General features: G+C 39.4%; 1 protein-coding gene across 1 annotated transcript; it reads left to right on the forward strand.

Moving 5' to 3' along the window:
- The first annotated feature begins 4,355 nt into the window (after positions 1–4,355).
- LOC145793497 (uncharacterized) lies at positions 4,356–5,306 on the forward strand. Its single transcript, XM_082876338.1, has one exon. It carries the CDS (start codon positions 4,356–4,358, stop codon positions 5,304–5,306), a length of 951 nt encoding a protein of 316 aa, XP_082732464.1.
- Positions 5,307–19,177: the final 13,871 nt, after the last annotated feature.

Raw genomic sequence — 19,177 nt, forward strand, 5'->3', positions numbered from 1 at the left:
AATTTCCCAAGAATCCATAGATGCAGTTTTCGCCAATTTCTACACCAACCTCTCTCTCGATCTCTACCCAGCATCGGTTAATTCAATTTCTCTTTCTAACTCCCTCTCCTTTTTCCGATTTCTAAACCCTAGCTATGTTTATGTTTTCTGCAATAGTTACCATCAGATCTTGTTTTTTGCAGTAAAAAAAAATTATATTTTGGTGCTATTGTTTCCAACTTTGTAAATTCAAACCTATACCCTAATATCTGGTTCTCTCCATAGATATTTGTAGGATCTATTTATATGATTGTCCATTTTTGAAGTTCTAATTTTTACGTTTTTGTTATTGTTTTTAGCCCTAAGTTATTTAATTGTAGTGGATCATGTTATTGTTTGTAATGACAATGGCCTAAAGGTTAGTTATTTCTATAGTCCTATCACGGAAGTTTGATCGTCACATGCTTGTGTAATTGAATAATATTACAATTATGTTTTGTTAAGTTGATTTTATCTTATATTATTTATGGGATTTTGTAGTGTCAGTTTTATATTTTATCTTGTATTGGTTTTTGTAATATCATGTGTCTATATGAAATGTTTATTAGGTGACTTGTTTTAGTAATTTTCGGTTCTCTTTGAAGTTTAGATTTTATAATTTTGTAAACTCGTGCTAAATAATATTTGAATTTGTTCTAAAAAGAAGTTCCTAGGGGCCCGTTTGTTTTCAGAGGTAGAATGGAGGGGATTGATAGTGAAGGGATTAAGTAAAATTGTGTTTGTTTTGATGATAGTTGTTAGTGTAAGAATTGTTAAATTATTACCCTGTAAAAGAAATATAAAATATTAAAACAAATAAAACTGTGATTTTTACTAAATAAAACTGTGATTTTTACTTAACAGAAAATACAAAAACATTAAACATTAATGTTCAAAAAAGAAAAAAAATGCCCAACATGTGAAAAAAAAAAAAAAAATTAAGCCAGAGGACTAACTTCTAATACCAACTCTCTCACCTCCATCTCAATCCCCTTTGCATGGCCCATCCTAATCTAGAGGCCCATCTCAATCCCGTCTCCATCTCCCAAAACAAATACAACATTAGTGGATCCTACCTCCATTTCAATCTCAATCCCTGTAACGCCCTCAAAATAATAACATTAAACCCATCAAATAAGACATGCATTGATATGTAAAAGTTCCACATTCTTTCATTCTTCAGAGTTCCATTACAAAAGTATTACATGTTAACAACAAAAGCAAATGCCCTAAGGGCTTACAGCTTTCCAAGTTAACACTTGGTTACAACAAAAGAGTACTAACTCATTTACACATTAAGCCCTTGGCTTGAATTTACATGTAATACATTAAAAAAGTAAAACGACAAAAGGATGTCCGCCTCTAGCCTCCCAAGCTAAGTCCTTGGAGGTGGCATGCTACCTGTACCTGAAAATGATATTCCCACATAGGGTGAGCCACAGCCCAGTAGAAATACACTAAACCAACCATGAACAATAACTAAAAGATTAGCAATTGATAGATGGCCAACACTGATACATTCACATAAATCACATATTTATGTCATACGACTTATGAGTCCAAGTTACTTTTCATTTTCCCTTTTTAACAGATAGGCATATAAGCTCTATCCACATTCTCAACAGATATGTATAAAAACAATATCCACATTCACAGATAAGCATATAAGCTATATCCACACTTCACAAAGATAAGCATATGAGCTCTATCTTCACCTCTCTAGACAAGCATATGAGCTGTATCTACGGAGTTCATCCCCTATCTTCTCCCAACACTATCCGGTTTAGAGGTACATCCCCTATCTTCCCCTAAACCGCAGAGTACATCCCCCATCTCCTCCTCTACACATAACGTATACAAACACATTGGTTCTATATACAATCACTCAATACATATAGTTAATGTATTCTATCAACCGTCAAATTCCATGACACATTCCATTGATTAGTTTCCGTTTGCCTAATCATCATGCATTGTCTACAACAATCACGACTATCCTCCACCGATAGCCCAAAGCAGTTATCTCTAAACAGAAAATAAATGCACAATGGATATTCAATCAACATTTCATTTCCTCATTTCTCACAATTAATTATCCCAATTAATCAAACAATGTAATTTGGTCATTTTCCATAATTAACATTTCAACCCTTAGGTCCCTTTTTCATCAATGATTCAACATTTATTCCATTTCTCTATGCCAAACATGCATCTAGGTTTATTATGAATAAAACCCCAACTTTTGTAAAATAACACAAAAGCCCCAAACTTTCACAAAATTACCAAACCAACCCCAACGTCTCAAAATACTAAAATTTAAAGACAAAATCCATAGAGAGGAGTAGGATATCCCTACCTCGAAGTTTAAGCCAAAAAGGAGATGAAGACTCGAAGATCAACGTGCTCCAAATCCAAACTTTTTCAGATTAAGTCGAAGCTCTCAACGCCCTCTATCTTTTTAACAAAGACCCTAGGCTAGGTTCACACTCTAGGGAGATCAAATCTTAGATAGAGTGTAAGTTTAGAGAGAGAGGGTCTCGGATCTAGGGTTTGAAAGAAAAAGAAAGTGAAAAAGTGATGTTCAAAAACGCTACTGTCCGCTGATATAAAACACGCTCGCTCGAGCGAAGACTTGGTCGCTCGAGCGACCAGACACAGAAAACTCTCGCTCGAGCCAAGAAGTTCTCGCTCGAGCCGAAAACTCAGAAGTGCGCTCGAGCGAAAGAATGCTCGCTCGAGCCAACAACTCAAACCCTCAGGTCTGCAACCAGAAGCACGCTCGAGCGACAGACTACTCGCTCGAGCGAAGAACAAACCAGACCGCTCGAGCGAAGAAAGCTCGCTCGAGCCAAGAAATGCAACTCTCAGGTCCAGAACCAGACGCAACCGCTCGCTCGAGCGAAGCCACTCTGGCTCGATCCACCAGACACGAACTCAACTCTCGCTCGAGCGACCAACTCCTCGCTCGAGCGAAGGTCCAAAGATCTGGGCAGCAGCAATAGGCTCCCAAACACAACCAACCTGTAACAAACCTGCCCAACACATCCTATAACTCAATATACAAAGTAAAGAGGATGCAAACAAGATAATAAACAACTACCAACATCCACGGACACATGTCCGGATCACTGTACAACAAGGGTAAACCCGGGATCGCTATAACCCTCCTCCATCTCCCAAAAACAAACAGGGCCTAGGAGTAGAAAAGGATGTCAAAGCATTCCTTGTGGAGGAGCTATGATGATTTAAACGAAAGCTTTTGGTATTACTCTTTTTGTGGAGATCATTTTGTCCTTGATTTTATATCAAGTTAGCTTTGCCCTTATAAAATTACAAGTGACTAATATACCGGCAATCAATGCCATTGCTAAGTCTATAATGGTGTTAGGCTAGTTTTCTTTTGTTTGTGATGACCAAATATATCCCCTCGGGACTAGACTATTTGTTGAGAAATGTTTATCAATTAATTCCATTTCTATTCATGTTTTTTGAGAAATTCTTCATTTCATGCTCTTCCTGGTTTACAATAAAGTTGAATTCTTCCATTGACTTAAAATTAGGGGTGGAGGGACATTGGGCTTAGGGGGGTCACGTGCCCCCCCTGACTTTTGATTTTTTTTTTTTATTATAAAAAAGTGTGATCTGCCTTGTGTGTGCCCCTCCTCCTGATACACAATTTCAAACCCAACTAACCACTGACACACACACACACCAGGCACTAAGTACCACGTTTATATATTTATTTTATTTTATTATTATTATTTTTATTTATTTATTCGCAGTACTTGTGAAGTATCTTCGTATTTTCTTTGTTTTCTTTGTCTCCCTTTGTTGCTTTGCAATTTACCGACTCGCGATTCACTAAATTAGGATCACACAACACAGATTTGGGACCACATTACAACCTTGATATCTTTTCTTCATTGTTTATAGGTAACTTTATTTATTTATTTTTAATTTTAAATAAAAATTATGAGTATTAATTTATAATTATTTGTTAAGTTTTGATTTGTAAATTTTTTTTATTTGTCATTATTTATGTTAAAATAAGAGATTTTGATATGCTAAAATTATGAATCTTAATTGGTGGTGATTTATATTAAAATTAGGGATTTTGGTTTGTTGTTGTTTGTGCTAAAATTAGGGATTTGATTTATGCTAAAATTAAAAATATTAATTTGCAATGATTAGTATTTAAATTAGGAATTTTGATTTGTTATAATTTGTGCTAAGATTAAAAATTTAGATTTTTTGTGATTTGTACTAAACTTGCTGGTGATACACGTTGGGGTTCACACTATGGTATTTTAGTCAACTTGGCTAGTATGTTTTCAACAATGATTGATTTGCTTGAAATGATTTCGGAGGATGGTTCAAATTCAGAACAACGAGCAGAAGCAAATGTATTGTTGGACTCAATTCAATCATTTGAGTTTGTATTCAACCTTCATTTGATGAAAACAATATTGGCTATTACAATTGAGTTATCGCAAGCACTACAAAGGAAAGATCAAGATATTGTTAATGCCATGAATTTAGTTCAAATTTCTAAAGTACGGCTCCAAAAGATGAGGGAGAGTGGATGGACATCTTTACTTGATGATATTTTGTCTTTTTGTGAAAAGCATGAAATTGATGTTCCCCAAATGGAAGATATGTTTGTAGCTCGAGGGAAAAAAAGGCGCAATGCTCAAGAAATTACAAACTTACATCACTATCGCGCTGAGTTATTTTACACTGTTTTGGATATGCAAGTTCAAGAACTAAATGCTCGTTTCATTGAGTCGAACACTGATTTGTTACTTTGTGTGGCATGTTTGAATCCATCTAAATCTTTCTCTAGTTTTGACAGGAAAAAGTTAATTCATCTTGCAGAATTTTATCCCAAAGAATTTTCTTCAATGGAGCTCATGGTACTTAATGATCAACTTGATACATATATTATTGACATGCTATCCAGGAGTGAGTTCTCACTGTTGAATGGAATTGCCGATCTTGCTAAGAAAATGGCAGAGACTAGAAGAGACAAAGTATATCCATTGGGGTATTTGCTCTTGACTTTAGCACTAATCTTACCTGTTACAGCTGCTACTATTAAGAGGGTATTTTCAGCTATGAATATTGTGAAGAATCGGTTACGGAACCGAATGGGTGATGAATGGATGAATAATAGCTTGGTTGTCTATATTAAGAGAGATATTTTTGATGGCATTGACAATGATACAATTATGGAAAGATTTCAAAAGATGAAAACTCGTCGGGGTCAATTGTACAAGTTTAAAATTTAAAACTTTTTGTAATAGATATTAATTTTTAATGTTTAACATTAGCTCGAAAAATTATTACTATGTTATTGTTATTGATTGGGAAAGAAAAATTTTGAGATTGTAATTAATGGGTGCCCCCTATATTAAATTCTTGGCTCCGTCACTGCTTAAAATGCATGTATGACTTGACACGGCAGATTCAATAAAATTGAATTTTTCTTGGTTTATTTTTGTTTCACTGAATGTAAATTTTATTTTTATTTTTTCGATTTTATGACTTTTTACTTGCTAGTTTTGTTATTTTTTTTCAAGGTTTGATGTCATGACAACATGTCTGAATCTTTTTGGAAAGTTTATAGATTCATAAATTATGTTGTTTCTTCGAACCTAGACCCTTAACTGGCTTTGTGTGTAATATTTTCATCAAAACTTCATGAGATTTGGGATATCTATACACCAAAATAATTGGTGTGTTTGGTTTTAGTTTTCTAGAAATTGAGTTTTTTGTTTTTCATGTTTTGTTGGTTTTAGTGAATAATTTTAAAATTTTAAACAATTTTTTTTACTTTTTAAGATACGCTTTACTTAGATGTATTTAAATAGTAAAATATTTATGAAAAAATATTTTAAAAAATTAATAAATACACAAAAATACGGAAAAATATATTGAATTTTCATATTTCTTTTTTTGTATTTATGATATTTAGTGAATTTTTTAAAGATTTTTCCCACAAATATTATAATTTTTAAGTGTATTCATGTTAGGTGTGTCTAAAAATTTTTATAAAAAATTTGCTTAAAATATTAAAAAAAATCATTGAAAACAAAAAAAAGACGGAAAATAAAAAGTAGAAATTTTTGAAAACTAAACTAAACCAGCTAATATATTTTTTTATATATTTTTATATTTGGTGTAATTTTAAATTATTTTTAAATTTATACTTTCTAAATATATCTAAATTTTGTATTTTTTTCCCAATCATAAAACTCCAATAAAGTAAAAAGTATAAACAATAAATAAAATTTAAAAATATTAATTTAACAAGCTAGATGTATTTTTTATATCTCTAAAAAATTTAGGAGCAAATCTTTTCACAAAATTTTACCTTAATTTGAAATTCCCTCTCAAATTGGGAATTCCCCCAAAATTTTGCCCCAGCGCTGGTAAATACCCCCAGTGACGTGGCGGACCCCCATTCGCTGAAAAAAAAATAGTTTTTTTTTTTTGGGCCAATGGTGTCTCTATACGCACAACCCCCAGTGACCCCCACTGGGGGTCTTAGGCATTTTTCATTTTGCCTCAACCCTTCTACGTTTCTTATCTCACTCACACACACACAACTCATTCTCATTCCTCCTCCCTCACGGACGATTTTGTGTAAATCCAAAGTCGCCGCCACCGCCTGAAATCCAAAGTAGCTACCACCGACTATTACATTCTCACTAGGTAAGTCGGTTTCTCTCTCTCTCTCTCTCTCTAATTTCTAAACCCTATCTATCTCCTTTATCTTCTATATGTTTTTGAATGGGTTTCTAAAATGGGTATATTAGATATCTGATTTTTTGATTGGATCTCTAACCCTAGCCATCTGCCTGACCTCCTGATTGCTATTAGGTTTGAGTTAAAAGTTCTGACGTTGAGGATTTGAGAAGATGTTTTCTCATCTTTGAGAAAACCCTTTTATTGTCACGCCCCACTTTTTATTACTCGAAGCCATTACCAAATTCATTAACTTAATTCAATTTCAGAGATAACATGCGGAAATAAACTCATACATTCAATCCGTAGAAATGAATATAAATACTCTCGTTCGTATGCAAAGTAAATGTTACATGAACATACTCAACAAATTGCCCTTGGGCTTACAACCTTTAAATAAACAAATGAAGGGGAGTAACCCTTTTACACATATGGTGTTCTGCCAACAACAAAGAGGCCCCATGGCCAACAAATAAGAAGATCCAAATCTTGTAGCACAACCTGCTAAACACCTGAAAAAGATTCAACAACGTGGGATGAACATAAAGTCCAGTAGGGATCTCAACATGATCCTCAACAATAACAACTTACAGATAGCTATGATCATGCACACTCATTCTCGTACTAGAATAGTAATATGACAGTTTATACAAAATATATATATATATATATATATATATATATATATATATATATATATATATATATATATATATATATATAAACTTTTCTTGAAAACAACCGTTTCATTCAACGCTATAAGCGATTCATCTTTCCTTATTCCTTTCTATAGCGATCCCAGGTTTACCCTTGTTGTATAGTGATCCGGACATGTGTCCGTGGATGTTGGTAGTTGTTTATTATCTTGTTTACATCCTTTCTTGCTTTGTATTTGAGTTATAGGATGTGTTGAGCGGGTTTGTTACAGGTTGGTTGAGTTTAGAAACCAAAACTAGTTGCCCAGATTTTTGGCCTGTCCGCTCGAGCGGAGGTGTTGGCGCTCGAGCGGGGGATACATCCATCCAGTATCTTGTTGTGCAGTGTTGTGAGCTCGAGCGTAGGGTTGGGAGCTCGAGCGGAGGCCTGGTTCTGCAAAAGTGCTGGGCGAGTGCATTCTGCGCTCGAGCGGGAGGTTGGCCGCTCGAGCGGAAGTCTGTGAGTGTACGCTCGAGCGGGGTGTTTTACGCTCGAGCGGAGACCTGGGTTAAAGTCCCGAATTTGTGACTCTTCAAATCACTTTTTCACTTTATCTTCTCTCTCTTACTTTTCCAAAATCACCATTGTTGAGCCTCTCACTCTAGACTCTACCTTCTCTTTAGGTTTTGATCTAGTAGGAGTGATTTACTCACCTTTGGCCTTTACAAAAAAGTTGTTGATCGTCGAGGGCTTCATTTTAATCTGAAAATCTCGGGTTTTGGAGCACGTTGGGTTTTGTCGTCTTCTCCTTTGGAACTCCGAATTTGAGGTAGGGATAACCTACTCCTCTCTATGGGTTTTGTCTTTAAATTTTGGTATTTTGAGATGTTGGGCTTGGTTTGGTAATTTTGTGAAAGTTTGGGGCTTTTGTGTAATTTTACAAAAGTTGGGGTTTTATTCATAATAAACCTAGATGCATGTTTGGCATAGAAAAAATGGAATGATTGTTGAATCATTGATGAAAATGGGACCTAAGGGTTGAAATGGTAATTATGGTAAATGGCCTAATTACATTGTTTAATTAATTGGGATAATTAATTGGTGAGAAATGAGGAAATGAAATGTTGATTGAATATCCATTTGCGCATTTAATTTCTGTTTTAGAAATAACTGCTTGGGGCTATCGGTGGAGGATAGTCGAGATTGTTGTAGACAATGTATGTTGATTAGGCAAACTGAAACTAATCAATGGAATGTGTTATGGAACTTGACAGTTGCTAGAATACATTAATTGTTTGTATTGTGTGATTGTATATAGAACCAATGTGTTTATATACGTTATGTGTAGAGGAGGAGATAGGGGATGTACTCCGCGGTTTAGGGGAAGATAGGGGATGGACCTCTAAACCGGATAGGTATTTGGAGGAGATAGGGGATGTACTCCGTAGACAGAGCTCATATGCTTGTCTAGAGAAGTGAAGATAGAGCTCATATGCTTATCTTTGTGAAGTGAAGTGTGGATACAGCTTGTATGCTTATCTGTGGATATTGTTGATATACATATCTGTTGTAGAGTGTGGATACAGCTTGTATGCTTATCTGTGGATATTGTTGATATACATATCTGTTGTAGAGTGTGGATACAGCTTGTATGCTTATCTGTGGATATTGTTGATATACATATCTGTTGTAGAGTGTGGATACAGCTTGTATGCTTATCTGTGGATATTGTTGATATACATATCTGTTGAGAATGTGGATATAGCTTTTATGCTTATCTGAATGTGAGATATAGTTTTTATACATATCTGTGGAAATGATGATAGAGCTAGCATGCTTATCTGTTGAAAAAGGGAAAAATGAAAAGTAATTGGGACTTGTAAGTCGTTGACATAAATATGTAATTTATGTGATTGAATCAGTGTTGACCAACTATCAATTGCTAATGTTTTAGTCATTGTCCATGGTTGGTTTAGTGTATTTCTACTGGGCTGTGGCTCACCCTATATGGGAATATCATTTTCAGGTGCAGGAAGCATGCCACCTCCAAGGACATAGCTGGGAGGCTAGTGGCGGACATAGTTTTGTCGTTTTACTGTTGATGTATTACATGTAATTTCAAGCCAAGGGCTTAATGTGTAAACGAGTTAGAACTCTTTGTTGTAACCAAGTGTTAACTTGGAAAGCTGTAAGCCCGTAGGGCATTTTGTTATGAGGTTAACATGTAATACTTATGTCTTGGAATTCTAATGAATGAAAGGAATGCAGTTAGTTTAAATGTAACTGCATGTCTTACCTGATGGGTTTATTGTTATTATTTTGAGGGCGTTACAACTTGGTATCAGAGCGTACCGGGTTCGAATACTTTGGGTACGTGGGAAGTGATTAGGATCACAATGGGTTTGTCTCGCTTGATAGAGACGTAGAAGTAGTACCATATGCTATGTGTTTATTTGATAACATGCTTATGTGACTATGTGGGTATGGGATTTAATTTCTAGGATGTTGATTGGATCCTTGAGTTTCTGGGAGTCTTGTTGGAAAAGCACTTGATCAACGCTGTTTCTAACCGGAACTCTAGTAACGTCTCGGGACTATCATTATCCGGAAATGAAATTCGTAAGTGCTTATGTGTTTATGTGCTTATGTGGAGTGAATTACACTTGTCCATGCATTAGGACGTGAGTGTTTAGTTTCGGCACACTTAGGAATGTGCTAACGTTCTGTGTTGCCTTTATTAGGATGTCAGGACGAGGAAGAGGTGCTAGGCGTGGTAGACCTGCGAGGCAGGAAGTACCGTTACAGGGTGAGATTCCGGCAGTGCAGGAGGGAGTTGGGCAGGCCAATGTGGCCGAGCCAGTGGGTCAGCAGGCTATGGGTGCCTTGGCCAGAGAGATAGCAGGAGCTTTAGGTATTCTTAGAGCTGGGAATCAGGCAGCTGAGACAGGGCCTTCCTTCTTGAAGAGGGAGTTCTTCCGGTGTAATCCGGATGAGTTTATCGGGGATCCTAAAGAGCCGCTTAAGGCAGATGAATGGCTCGAATAGACAACGAAGACGTTTGAGATGCTTGGCATCGAGGACGGAGCACTGAAAGTGACCTTGGCATCCTTTCAACTGAAGGGAGATGCGGGTCAATGGTGGAAGTACGAGAAAGCTCGTGTTGGTGGTACTTGGGAGGCGTTTGTGAATGCTTTTCAGGAGAGGTTTTTATCAGCAGCAGCTAGGGAGAAGCTGAGGGATCAGTTTAGCCGGCTTAATCAGCAGGGCTTGTCAGTGGCCGAGTTTGAGGCTACTTTTACCAGTCTGTCTAGGTTTGCACCTGAACTGGTGGCGTCTGAGGAACGCCGTTGCTATGAGTTTGAGCGGAAGTTGAGGCGGGGCCTCAAGTTGAGAATTGGTGGGTCTTATATTCGAGAGTATAGACACCTAGTGGACGCTGCAGCTCATATGGAGCTCATGATGCAGGAGGAGGATGAGGGGCAGAGAGGCTCCAAGAGGAGCCAGGATAGTCAGAGTGATGGCAGGAGGCAGAGGGGTTCTAACCCTCAGCAGTCGCAGGGTGGTGTTGCTAGATCGACCTTCCCAGTGCCGAGTGCAGGCTCCGGGAGAGGTGGTCAGGGGGATTTCACCTGTTACAAGTGTGGCCAGCTGGGTCACAAGGTATCTGTTTGCCCGCAGAAGGGTGGGGGTCAGAAAGCTGCTTCTTCTTCAGCTAGACCGCAGAGTCAGAGTTTAGGCAGGGGGCAGCTCTTGACTTGTTTTCAGTGTGGACAACCTGGGCACATGAAGAGGTTTTGCCCACAGTTGAGTGCCACTTCGGGAGCGTCTGGTTCTAGGCAGACGCAGGGTTTTCAGCCAGCTCAGTCTGTGCAGGCCTCGAGGGCCAATCCGGGAGCTTCGTCATCCCAGTCTGTGCAGCAGTCTTTTGCTCCGAGAGGTGAGCAGGTAGACCAGGGGCCTACGGGGCGCGTGTATGCTGTTACCGCGCAGGATTTAGTACCGGCTCCATCAGTAGTGAGAGGTACTTTTCTGTTTTGCAACTCAGTTGCTAATGTGTTGATAGACACGGTGCATCTCATTCTTTTGTATCTGCTGCATTTGCATCTGTTTTGGAATTGGAGTTAGCACAGTTAGCATCTCCTATTTGTGTGGTATCACCTTTGGGTGGTGAGTTGATTCTGAAACAGGGTGTTAGAGGATGTGATATAGAGGTCGCCGACTATAGGCTTCCTTTTCCGTTTGTTGTCATGCCCATGAAGGGTTTTGATGTTATTTTGGGTATGGACTGGTTATCGTCATACCGGGCTGTTATTGATTGCTACCGCCAGAGGGTTACATTGTGTACCTTGAGCGGGGAGTGGTTCCATTTCTTGGGAGACCGGGTTGGTAGTGTTTTGCCACCGGGGTATGATTCGCGAGGGCGAAGTGAGCTTAGTAGTCTACTTGCCAGTTTTGAGAGTGGTGAGAGTGGTGAGACCCAGGTTGTGTTACCGAGGGTGGTTTGTGAGTATTCGGATGTCTTTCCCGAAGATCTTGTTAGTTTGCCACCTCACCGAGAGATAGAGTTCTCTATTGATTTAGTGCCTGGTACGGCACCGATTTCTATGGCACCTTACCATTTTGCTCCAGCAGAGTTGGTTGAGTTGAAAGTTCAGCTCCAGGAATTGCTTGATAAGGGCTTTGTTCGCCCTAGTGTTTCACCGTGGGGAGCACCGGCACTCTTTGTTAAAAAGAAAGATGGTGCCTTGAGATTGTGTATAGACTACCGGAAGTTGAATCGGGCTACGGTTAAGAATAAGTACCCTATGCCCCGTATAGATGATTTATTTGACCAGTTGAAGGGTTCCCGTTGTTTCTCTAAGATAGACTTGAGATCGGGTTACCATCAGTTGAGGGTCAGGGAGGAAGATATTCCTAAGACGGCATTCCGTACGCGGTATGGCCATTATGAGTTTCTAGTGATGCCATTCGGACTTACCAATGCACCGGCAGTATTTATGGACTTGATGAACCGGATTTTCCGGGAGTTCTTAGATCGATTTGTGGTTGTCTTTGTGGACGACATCCTTATCTATTCGTCTTCTGAGGAGGAGCACGAGGCACACTTGAGAGTGGTGCTTGAGCTACTTAGAGCCCATAGGCTGTATGCCAAGTTTGGGAAGTGTGAGTTCTGGCTGGGGGAAGTCAAATTCTTAGGCCACGTGGTATCCGGGGAAGGGGTGTCTGTTGATACATCCAAGGTTGAGGCAGTGCAAGATTGGGCACAGCCTAAGAGTGTGTTTGAGATCCGCAGTTTTCTGGGATTAGCTGGGTATTACCGTCGGTTTGTGAAAGATTTCTCCAGGTTAGCGTCACCGTTGACTAGACTGACTCGGAAGGGAGTCAAGTTTGTGTGGAGTGAGACTTGTGAAAAGTCGTTTCAAGAGCTGAAAGTTAGATTGACCACCGCTCCAGTGTTGATTATTCCGGAGAGAGAGTTGGGTTATGCGGTTTATTGTGATGCCTCACGAGAGGGTTTGGGTTGTGTGTTGATGCAAGAGGGAAAAGTGGTAGCTTATGGCTCACGTCAGTTGAAAATACACGAGAAGAATTACCCCACACATGACCTAGAGTTAGCAGCTGTGATCTTTGCCTTGAAAATCTGGAGGCACTACCTTTATGGTGAGAGGTTCGAGGTATTCTCGGATCATAAGAGTTTGAAGTATCTGTTTACACAGAGAGACTTGAATCTGAGGCAGAGGAGATGGATGGAGTTCATCGAGGATTATGATTTTGAGTTGCATTATCATCCGGGAAAGGCCAATGTTGTGGCCGATGCCCTTAGTAGGAAAACCATTAGTGATGTAGCTTGTATAGCCATCCGGGAATGGGAGATGTTGGGGGCACTTGGCGAATTTGATTTGCTACTGAGCGAATCTGTTGAGGCTGCGGCCTTGTTTTTTGTTGTTACGCAGCCTACACTTGTAACTAGAGTGTTAGAGGTACAGAGAAGTGACCTTGAGGTAGAATCCCTCCGAGAGAAGATCTCCAGTGGGAAAGTTGAGAAGGGTATGACGGTGTATCCCGACCTGAGTGTGAGATACCGAGACCGTTTGTTTGTACCGGAGTCTTGCCGAGAGGAAGTACTCCGAGAGTTTCACCATTCGCGCCTTGCGGTGCATCCGGGAGGTACTAAGATGTATCAGGATTTGGGTCGCCAGTTTTGGTGGCGGGGTATGAAAAGAGATGTGGCTGTTTTCGTATCGAAGTGCCTTACTTGCCAGCAAGTGAAGGCCGAGCATCAGAGGCCAGCGGGTTTGTTGCAACCCTTGCCTATTGCCGAGTGGAAGTGGGAGCATGTCACTATGGACTTCGTTGTAGGTCTTCCGAGGACTCAGCGGGGTAGTGATGCTATTTGGGTGGTTGTAGACCGGTTGACTAAGTCGGCGCACTTTATTCCTATGCGCGTGAGAGATTCCGTAGATCATCTTGCCGACCTGTATATTCGGGACGTAGTGAGATTGCACGGGGTCCCAGTGACGATCGTCTCAGATAGAGATCCTCGTTTTACTGCTAGGTTGTGGCAGAGTTTGCAGAGTGCCTTGGGCACTAAGTTGACCTTTAGTACGGCTTATCATCCTCAGACTGACGGGCAGTCCGAGCGTACTATTCAGATCCTCGAGGATATGCTTCGGGGTTGTGTCCTGGACTTCAGTGGGACGTGGGAGAGGCACTTGCCATTGGTAGAGTTTGCCTACAACAACAGTTTTCAGTCTAGCATCGGTATGGCACCGTTTGAGGCCTTGTATGGCCGACCGTGTAGGTCTCCAGTTTGTTGGGCCGAGGTGGGTGATGCACCTTTGTTGGGTCCGGAGTTGGTTAGGGAGACGACGGAGAAAGTTGAGCTTATCCGTAGGAGGCTTGTTACAGCCCAGAGTCGACAAAAGAGTTATGCCGACCGTAGGAGGAGGCCTTTGGCGTTTGAGGTAGGTGATCATGTCTTTCTGAAGATATCACCTAGGCGAGGTTTGATGAGGTTTGGGAAGAGTGGGAAGTTATCCCCTCGGTTTATTGGTCCTTTTGAGATCCTTGAGAGGATTGGTGAGGTTGCTTATCGATTAGCCTTACCACCGCAGTTGTCCGGAGTGCATGATGTGTTTCATGTGAGTATGCTTCGGAAGTATAAGCCAGATCCATCACATGTGTTGGATTGGACTGATTTAGAGGTAGATGAGGATGCCTCGTATGAGGAGAGACCGGTACGGGTCTTGGATAGGCGGGATCAGGTCCTGCGTGGCAAGACCATTCCTTTGGTGAAAGTCTTGTGGAAACATCACGGAGTGGAGGAAGCCACTTGGGAACGTGAGTTGGAAGTCCGTGAGAAATATCCGGACTTGTTTGTTGATATGTGATCTTGTATTTACTTGTTGCATTTTGTTGAACTTAAGAGCTTTGATATATGTCTTAAGTTGTGAAACATTGAAAATGTTTTGGTTATTGGAAGTATGTTTGGAACTTGCCTCATTTGGAAGTTGAATGTGACACTATATGTGTTGAATATATTGTTGCAATTGGAAAGATAGTGCATAATATTAATGCATGTTGAAAATACATATGTTGTTTACATATTGTGATATGTCTCTTGTTAAAGGGATGGGATGACCGGTAATGGGTCGAATTATTGAATGTTAAAATATAACATTGTTTAAAATGGAGGAAAACTTGTTTTTGAAAACTTGTGTTTAATTTCGGGGACGAAATTCTTTAAGGGGGGGAGGTTATAGCGATCCCAGGTTTACCCTTGTTGTATAGTGATCCGGACATGTGTCCGTGGATGTTGGTAGTTGTTTATTATCTTGTTTACATCCTTTCTTGCTTTGTATTTGAGTTATAGGATGTGTTGAGCGGGTTTGTTACAGGTTGGTTGAGTTTAGAAACCAAAACTAGTTGCCCAGATTTTTGGCCTGTCCGCTCGAGCGGAGGTGTTGGCGCTCGAGCGGGGGATACATCCATCCAGTATCTTGTTGTGCAGTGTTGTGAGCTCGAGCGTAGGGTTGGGAGCTCGAGCGGAGGCCTGGTTCTGCAAAAATGCTGGGCGAGTGCATTCTGCGCTCGAGCGGGAGGTTGGCCGCTCGAGCGAAAGTCTGTGAGTGTACGCTCGAGCGGGGTGTTTTACGCTCGAGCGGAGACCTGGGTTAAAGTCCCGAATTTGTGACTCTTCAAATCACTTTTTCACTTTATCTTCTCTCTCTTACTTTTCCAAAATCACCATTGTTGAGCCTCTCACTCTAGACTCTACCTTCTCTCTAGGTTTTGATCTAGTAGGAGTGATTTACTCACCTTTGGCCTTTACAAAAAAGTTGTTGATCGTCGAGGGCTTCATTTTAATCTGAAAATCTCGGGTTTTGGAGCACGTTGGGTTTTGTCGTCTTCTCCTTTGGAACTCCGAATTTGAGGTAGGGATAACCTACTCCTCTCTATGGGTTTTGTCTTTAAATTTTGGTATTTTGAGATGTTGGGCTTGGTTTGGTAATTTTGTGAAAGTTTGGGGCTTTTGTGTAATTTTACAAAAGTTGGGGTTTTATTCATAATAAACCTAGATGCATGTTTGGCATAGAAAAAATGGAATGATTGTTGAATCATTGATGAAAATGGGACCTAAGGGTTGAAATGGTAATTATGGTAAATGGCCTAATTACATTGTTTAATTAATTGGGATAATTAATTGGTGAGAAATGAGGAAATGAAATGTTGATTGAATATCCATTTGCGCATTTAATTTCTGTTTTAGAAATAACTGCTTGGGGCTATCGGTGGAGGATAGTCGAGATTGTTGTAGACAATGTATGTTGATTAGGCAAACTGAAACTAATCAATGGAATGTGTTATGGAACTTGACAGTTGCTAGAATACATTAATTGTTTGTATTGTGTGATTGTATATAGAACCAATGTGTTTATATACGTTATGTGTAGAGGAGGAGATAGGGGATGTACTCCGCGGTTTAGGGGAAGATAGGGGATGGACCTCTAAACCGGATAGGTATTTGGAGGAGATAGGGGATGTACTCCGTAGACAGAGCTCATATGCTTGTCTAGAGAAGTGAAGATAGAGCTCATATGCTTATCTTTGTGAAGTGAAGTGTGGATACAGCTTGTATGCTTATCTGTGGATATTGTTGATATACATATCTGTTGTAGAGTGTGGATACAGCTTGTATGCTTATCTGTGGATATTGTTGATATACATATCTGTTGTAGAGTGTGGATACAGCTTGTATGCTTATCTGTGGATATTGTTGATATACATATCTGTTGTAGAGTGTGGATACAGCTTGTATGCTTATCTGTGGATATTGTTGATATACATATCTGTTGAGAATGTGGATATAGCTTTTATGCTTATCTGAATGTGAGATATAGTTTTTATACATATCTGTGGAAATGATGATAGAGCTAGCATGCTTATCTGTTGAAAAAGGGAAAAATGAAAAGTAATTGGGACTTGTAAGTCGTTGACATAAATATGTAATTTATGTGATTGAATCAGTGTTGACCAACTATCAATTGCTAATGTTTTAGTCATTGTCCATGGTTGGTTTAGTGTATTTCTACTGGGCTGTGGCTCACCCTATATGGGAATATCATTTTCAGGTGCAGGAAGCATGCCACCTCCAAGGACATAGCTGGGAGGCTAGTGGCGGACATAGTTTTGTCGTTTTACTGTTGATGTATTACATGTAATTTCAAGCCAAGGGCTTAATGTGTAAACGAGTTAGAACTCTTTGTTGTAACCAAGTGTTAACTTGGAAAGCTGTAAGCCCGTAGGGCATTTTGTTATGAGGTTAACATGTAATACTTATGTCTTGGAATTCTAATGAATGAAAGGAATGCAGTTAGTTTAAATGTAAATGCATGTCTTACCTGATGGGTTTATTGTTATTATTTTGAGGGCGTTACACTTTCATTAATCCCCATTCTCATTCTTTCATAACATTAACAATTACTTAGGAAAATAATCTCACTAAGCCCGATACTCTCTTCCACTTCCTATACATACACAGATGTTCCTTTTCAAAACATGTTTATCGTTAAAACATTCATTCTCCTTCACACTTTCCAAAAGACAAAAAAAAGACATTTTGGTTCATTTCCACTACTATCATACCTATACATGCATAACCTTGTAAAAATATAAATTTACAACCCACCCACATGTATACAATCAATCAATGGAGTAACTCGGTTCTCCGAACTGGAACCAATCAAATCTATGATATTTTCAGTTACAACTAAACAACAACAATTCCACCCTGCTCAACTAGCTATGCGCTTAGTAAGCCAAAGATATACTGAAATAACTACAACCAACTTCGCTCTACTAGCTATGTGCGTAGTAAGCCAAAATACCAGTTTACCAGGCGCTAGCTGGAAAGGTATGGTGCCTTCTATTATTAGCGCATACAGTTCTCCAGGCGCTAGCTGGAAGGTAACGGTACCTTTGATTATAAGCGCGGCATATAACGCCAACAACAACCATGCAACAAGGCATATCCAACATGTATAATGCATATACATAACCAACAAGAATCTAACAACGAGTTAAAGTAGATAAACACATAGGTGTAATGTATCCACAACAATTCAACACAACCATGTCATCCTCCACCGATGACCAAGGACAAAACCTCTAGATGCATGTATATTGTACATCTATTAACAGATTCAAATATCATGAGATCATCAACTTATCACTAATACTAACATAGTAGTATAAGATACAACAATCCAACATTCATACTCATTTCAAAGTACCTTTCCCATTTCACAAAACCAACTCTCTTTATTTTTCAAAACCGGTTTTATTCCTTTTGTTTTTCACAAAATCAAATCCAAGGACAATAAAACCAAAGCTCATTTTAATCTACTACATTCATCTCCAAGCCATTCCAATTTAATTATACAAATTAAATCATAATCACTAAAATAGGATTTCCCTCCCCTTCTCCCAATATTGATAAAGAGGTTCAATCATCTACAACAAACAACAATGGCTTCATTCAAAACCCAAAAATACCCAAGTATTTACCCAATGATCAAAACCCCTCTATTGAGTTATTAAACCAAATAAATATTAGGGTTTCCTCTCCTTACAACAACAACATGCTAATTAACACCCAATTAGCCCCAAAACACATCTAATGATAACAGATCTAAATCTAACAACTAACCCAAAGTTCAACCTCATGAATTTATACAAAAATCCAACATAAAATGGTTCTCATGCAATACAAAAATTACCACATGTCTATCTATAGACGTAGTATTGAAAAAGAACAAGGAGAATCCCTACCTCAAAGGAGAACTCAAAAAGAGATGATGACCCGAAATCAAAGTGCTCCAAATCCACAATTTTTCCGATTAAGACGAAGCCCTCGACACCCTCTACCTTTTTAACAAAGGACCTAGGATGGATTCATACTAGAAGGAGATGAAATCTAGAGAGATAATTAGTTTAAAGAGAAAGACTCTCGGCTGCTAGGGTTTCAAGAATAAAGAGGGAGAAAAATGATCTTTTTCCCCGCTGCTGCCTACTGAAATACGATAGACTCGCTCGAGCGAAAACCTGGTCGCTCGAGCGACCAGACACAGAAAACTCACACGCGGGCAAACAAACCAGAAGCTCGCTCGAGTGACAAAGTCTCGCTCGAGCCAAGAATTCCAGTGTTCAGGTCCTAGTACCAGACGCAACGCTCGCTCGAGCGAAGCCACCCTGGCTCGACCCACCAGACACAAAA

The sequence above is a fragment of the Camellia sinensis genome, chromosome 6, assembly GCF_055761805.1.
Source record: "Camellia sinensis isolate YWXY chromosome 6, ASM5576180v1, whole genome shotgun sequence".
NCBI lineage: Eukaryota > Viridiplantae > Streptophyta > Magnoliopsida > Ericales > Theaceae > Camellia > Camellia sinensis.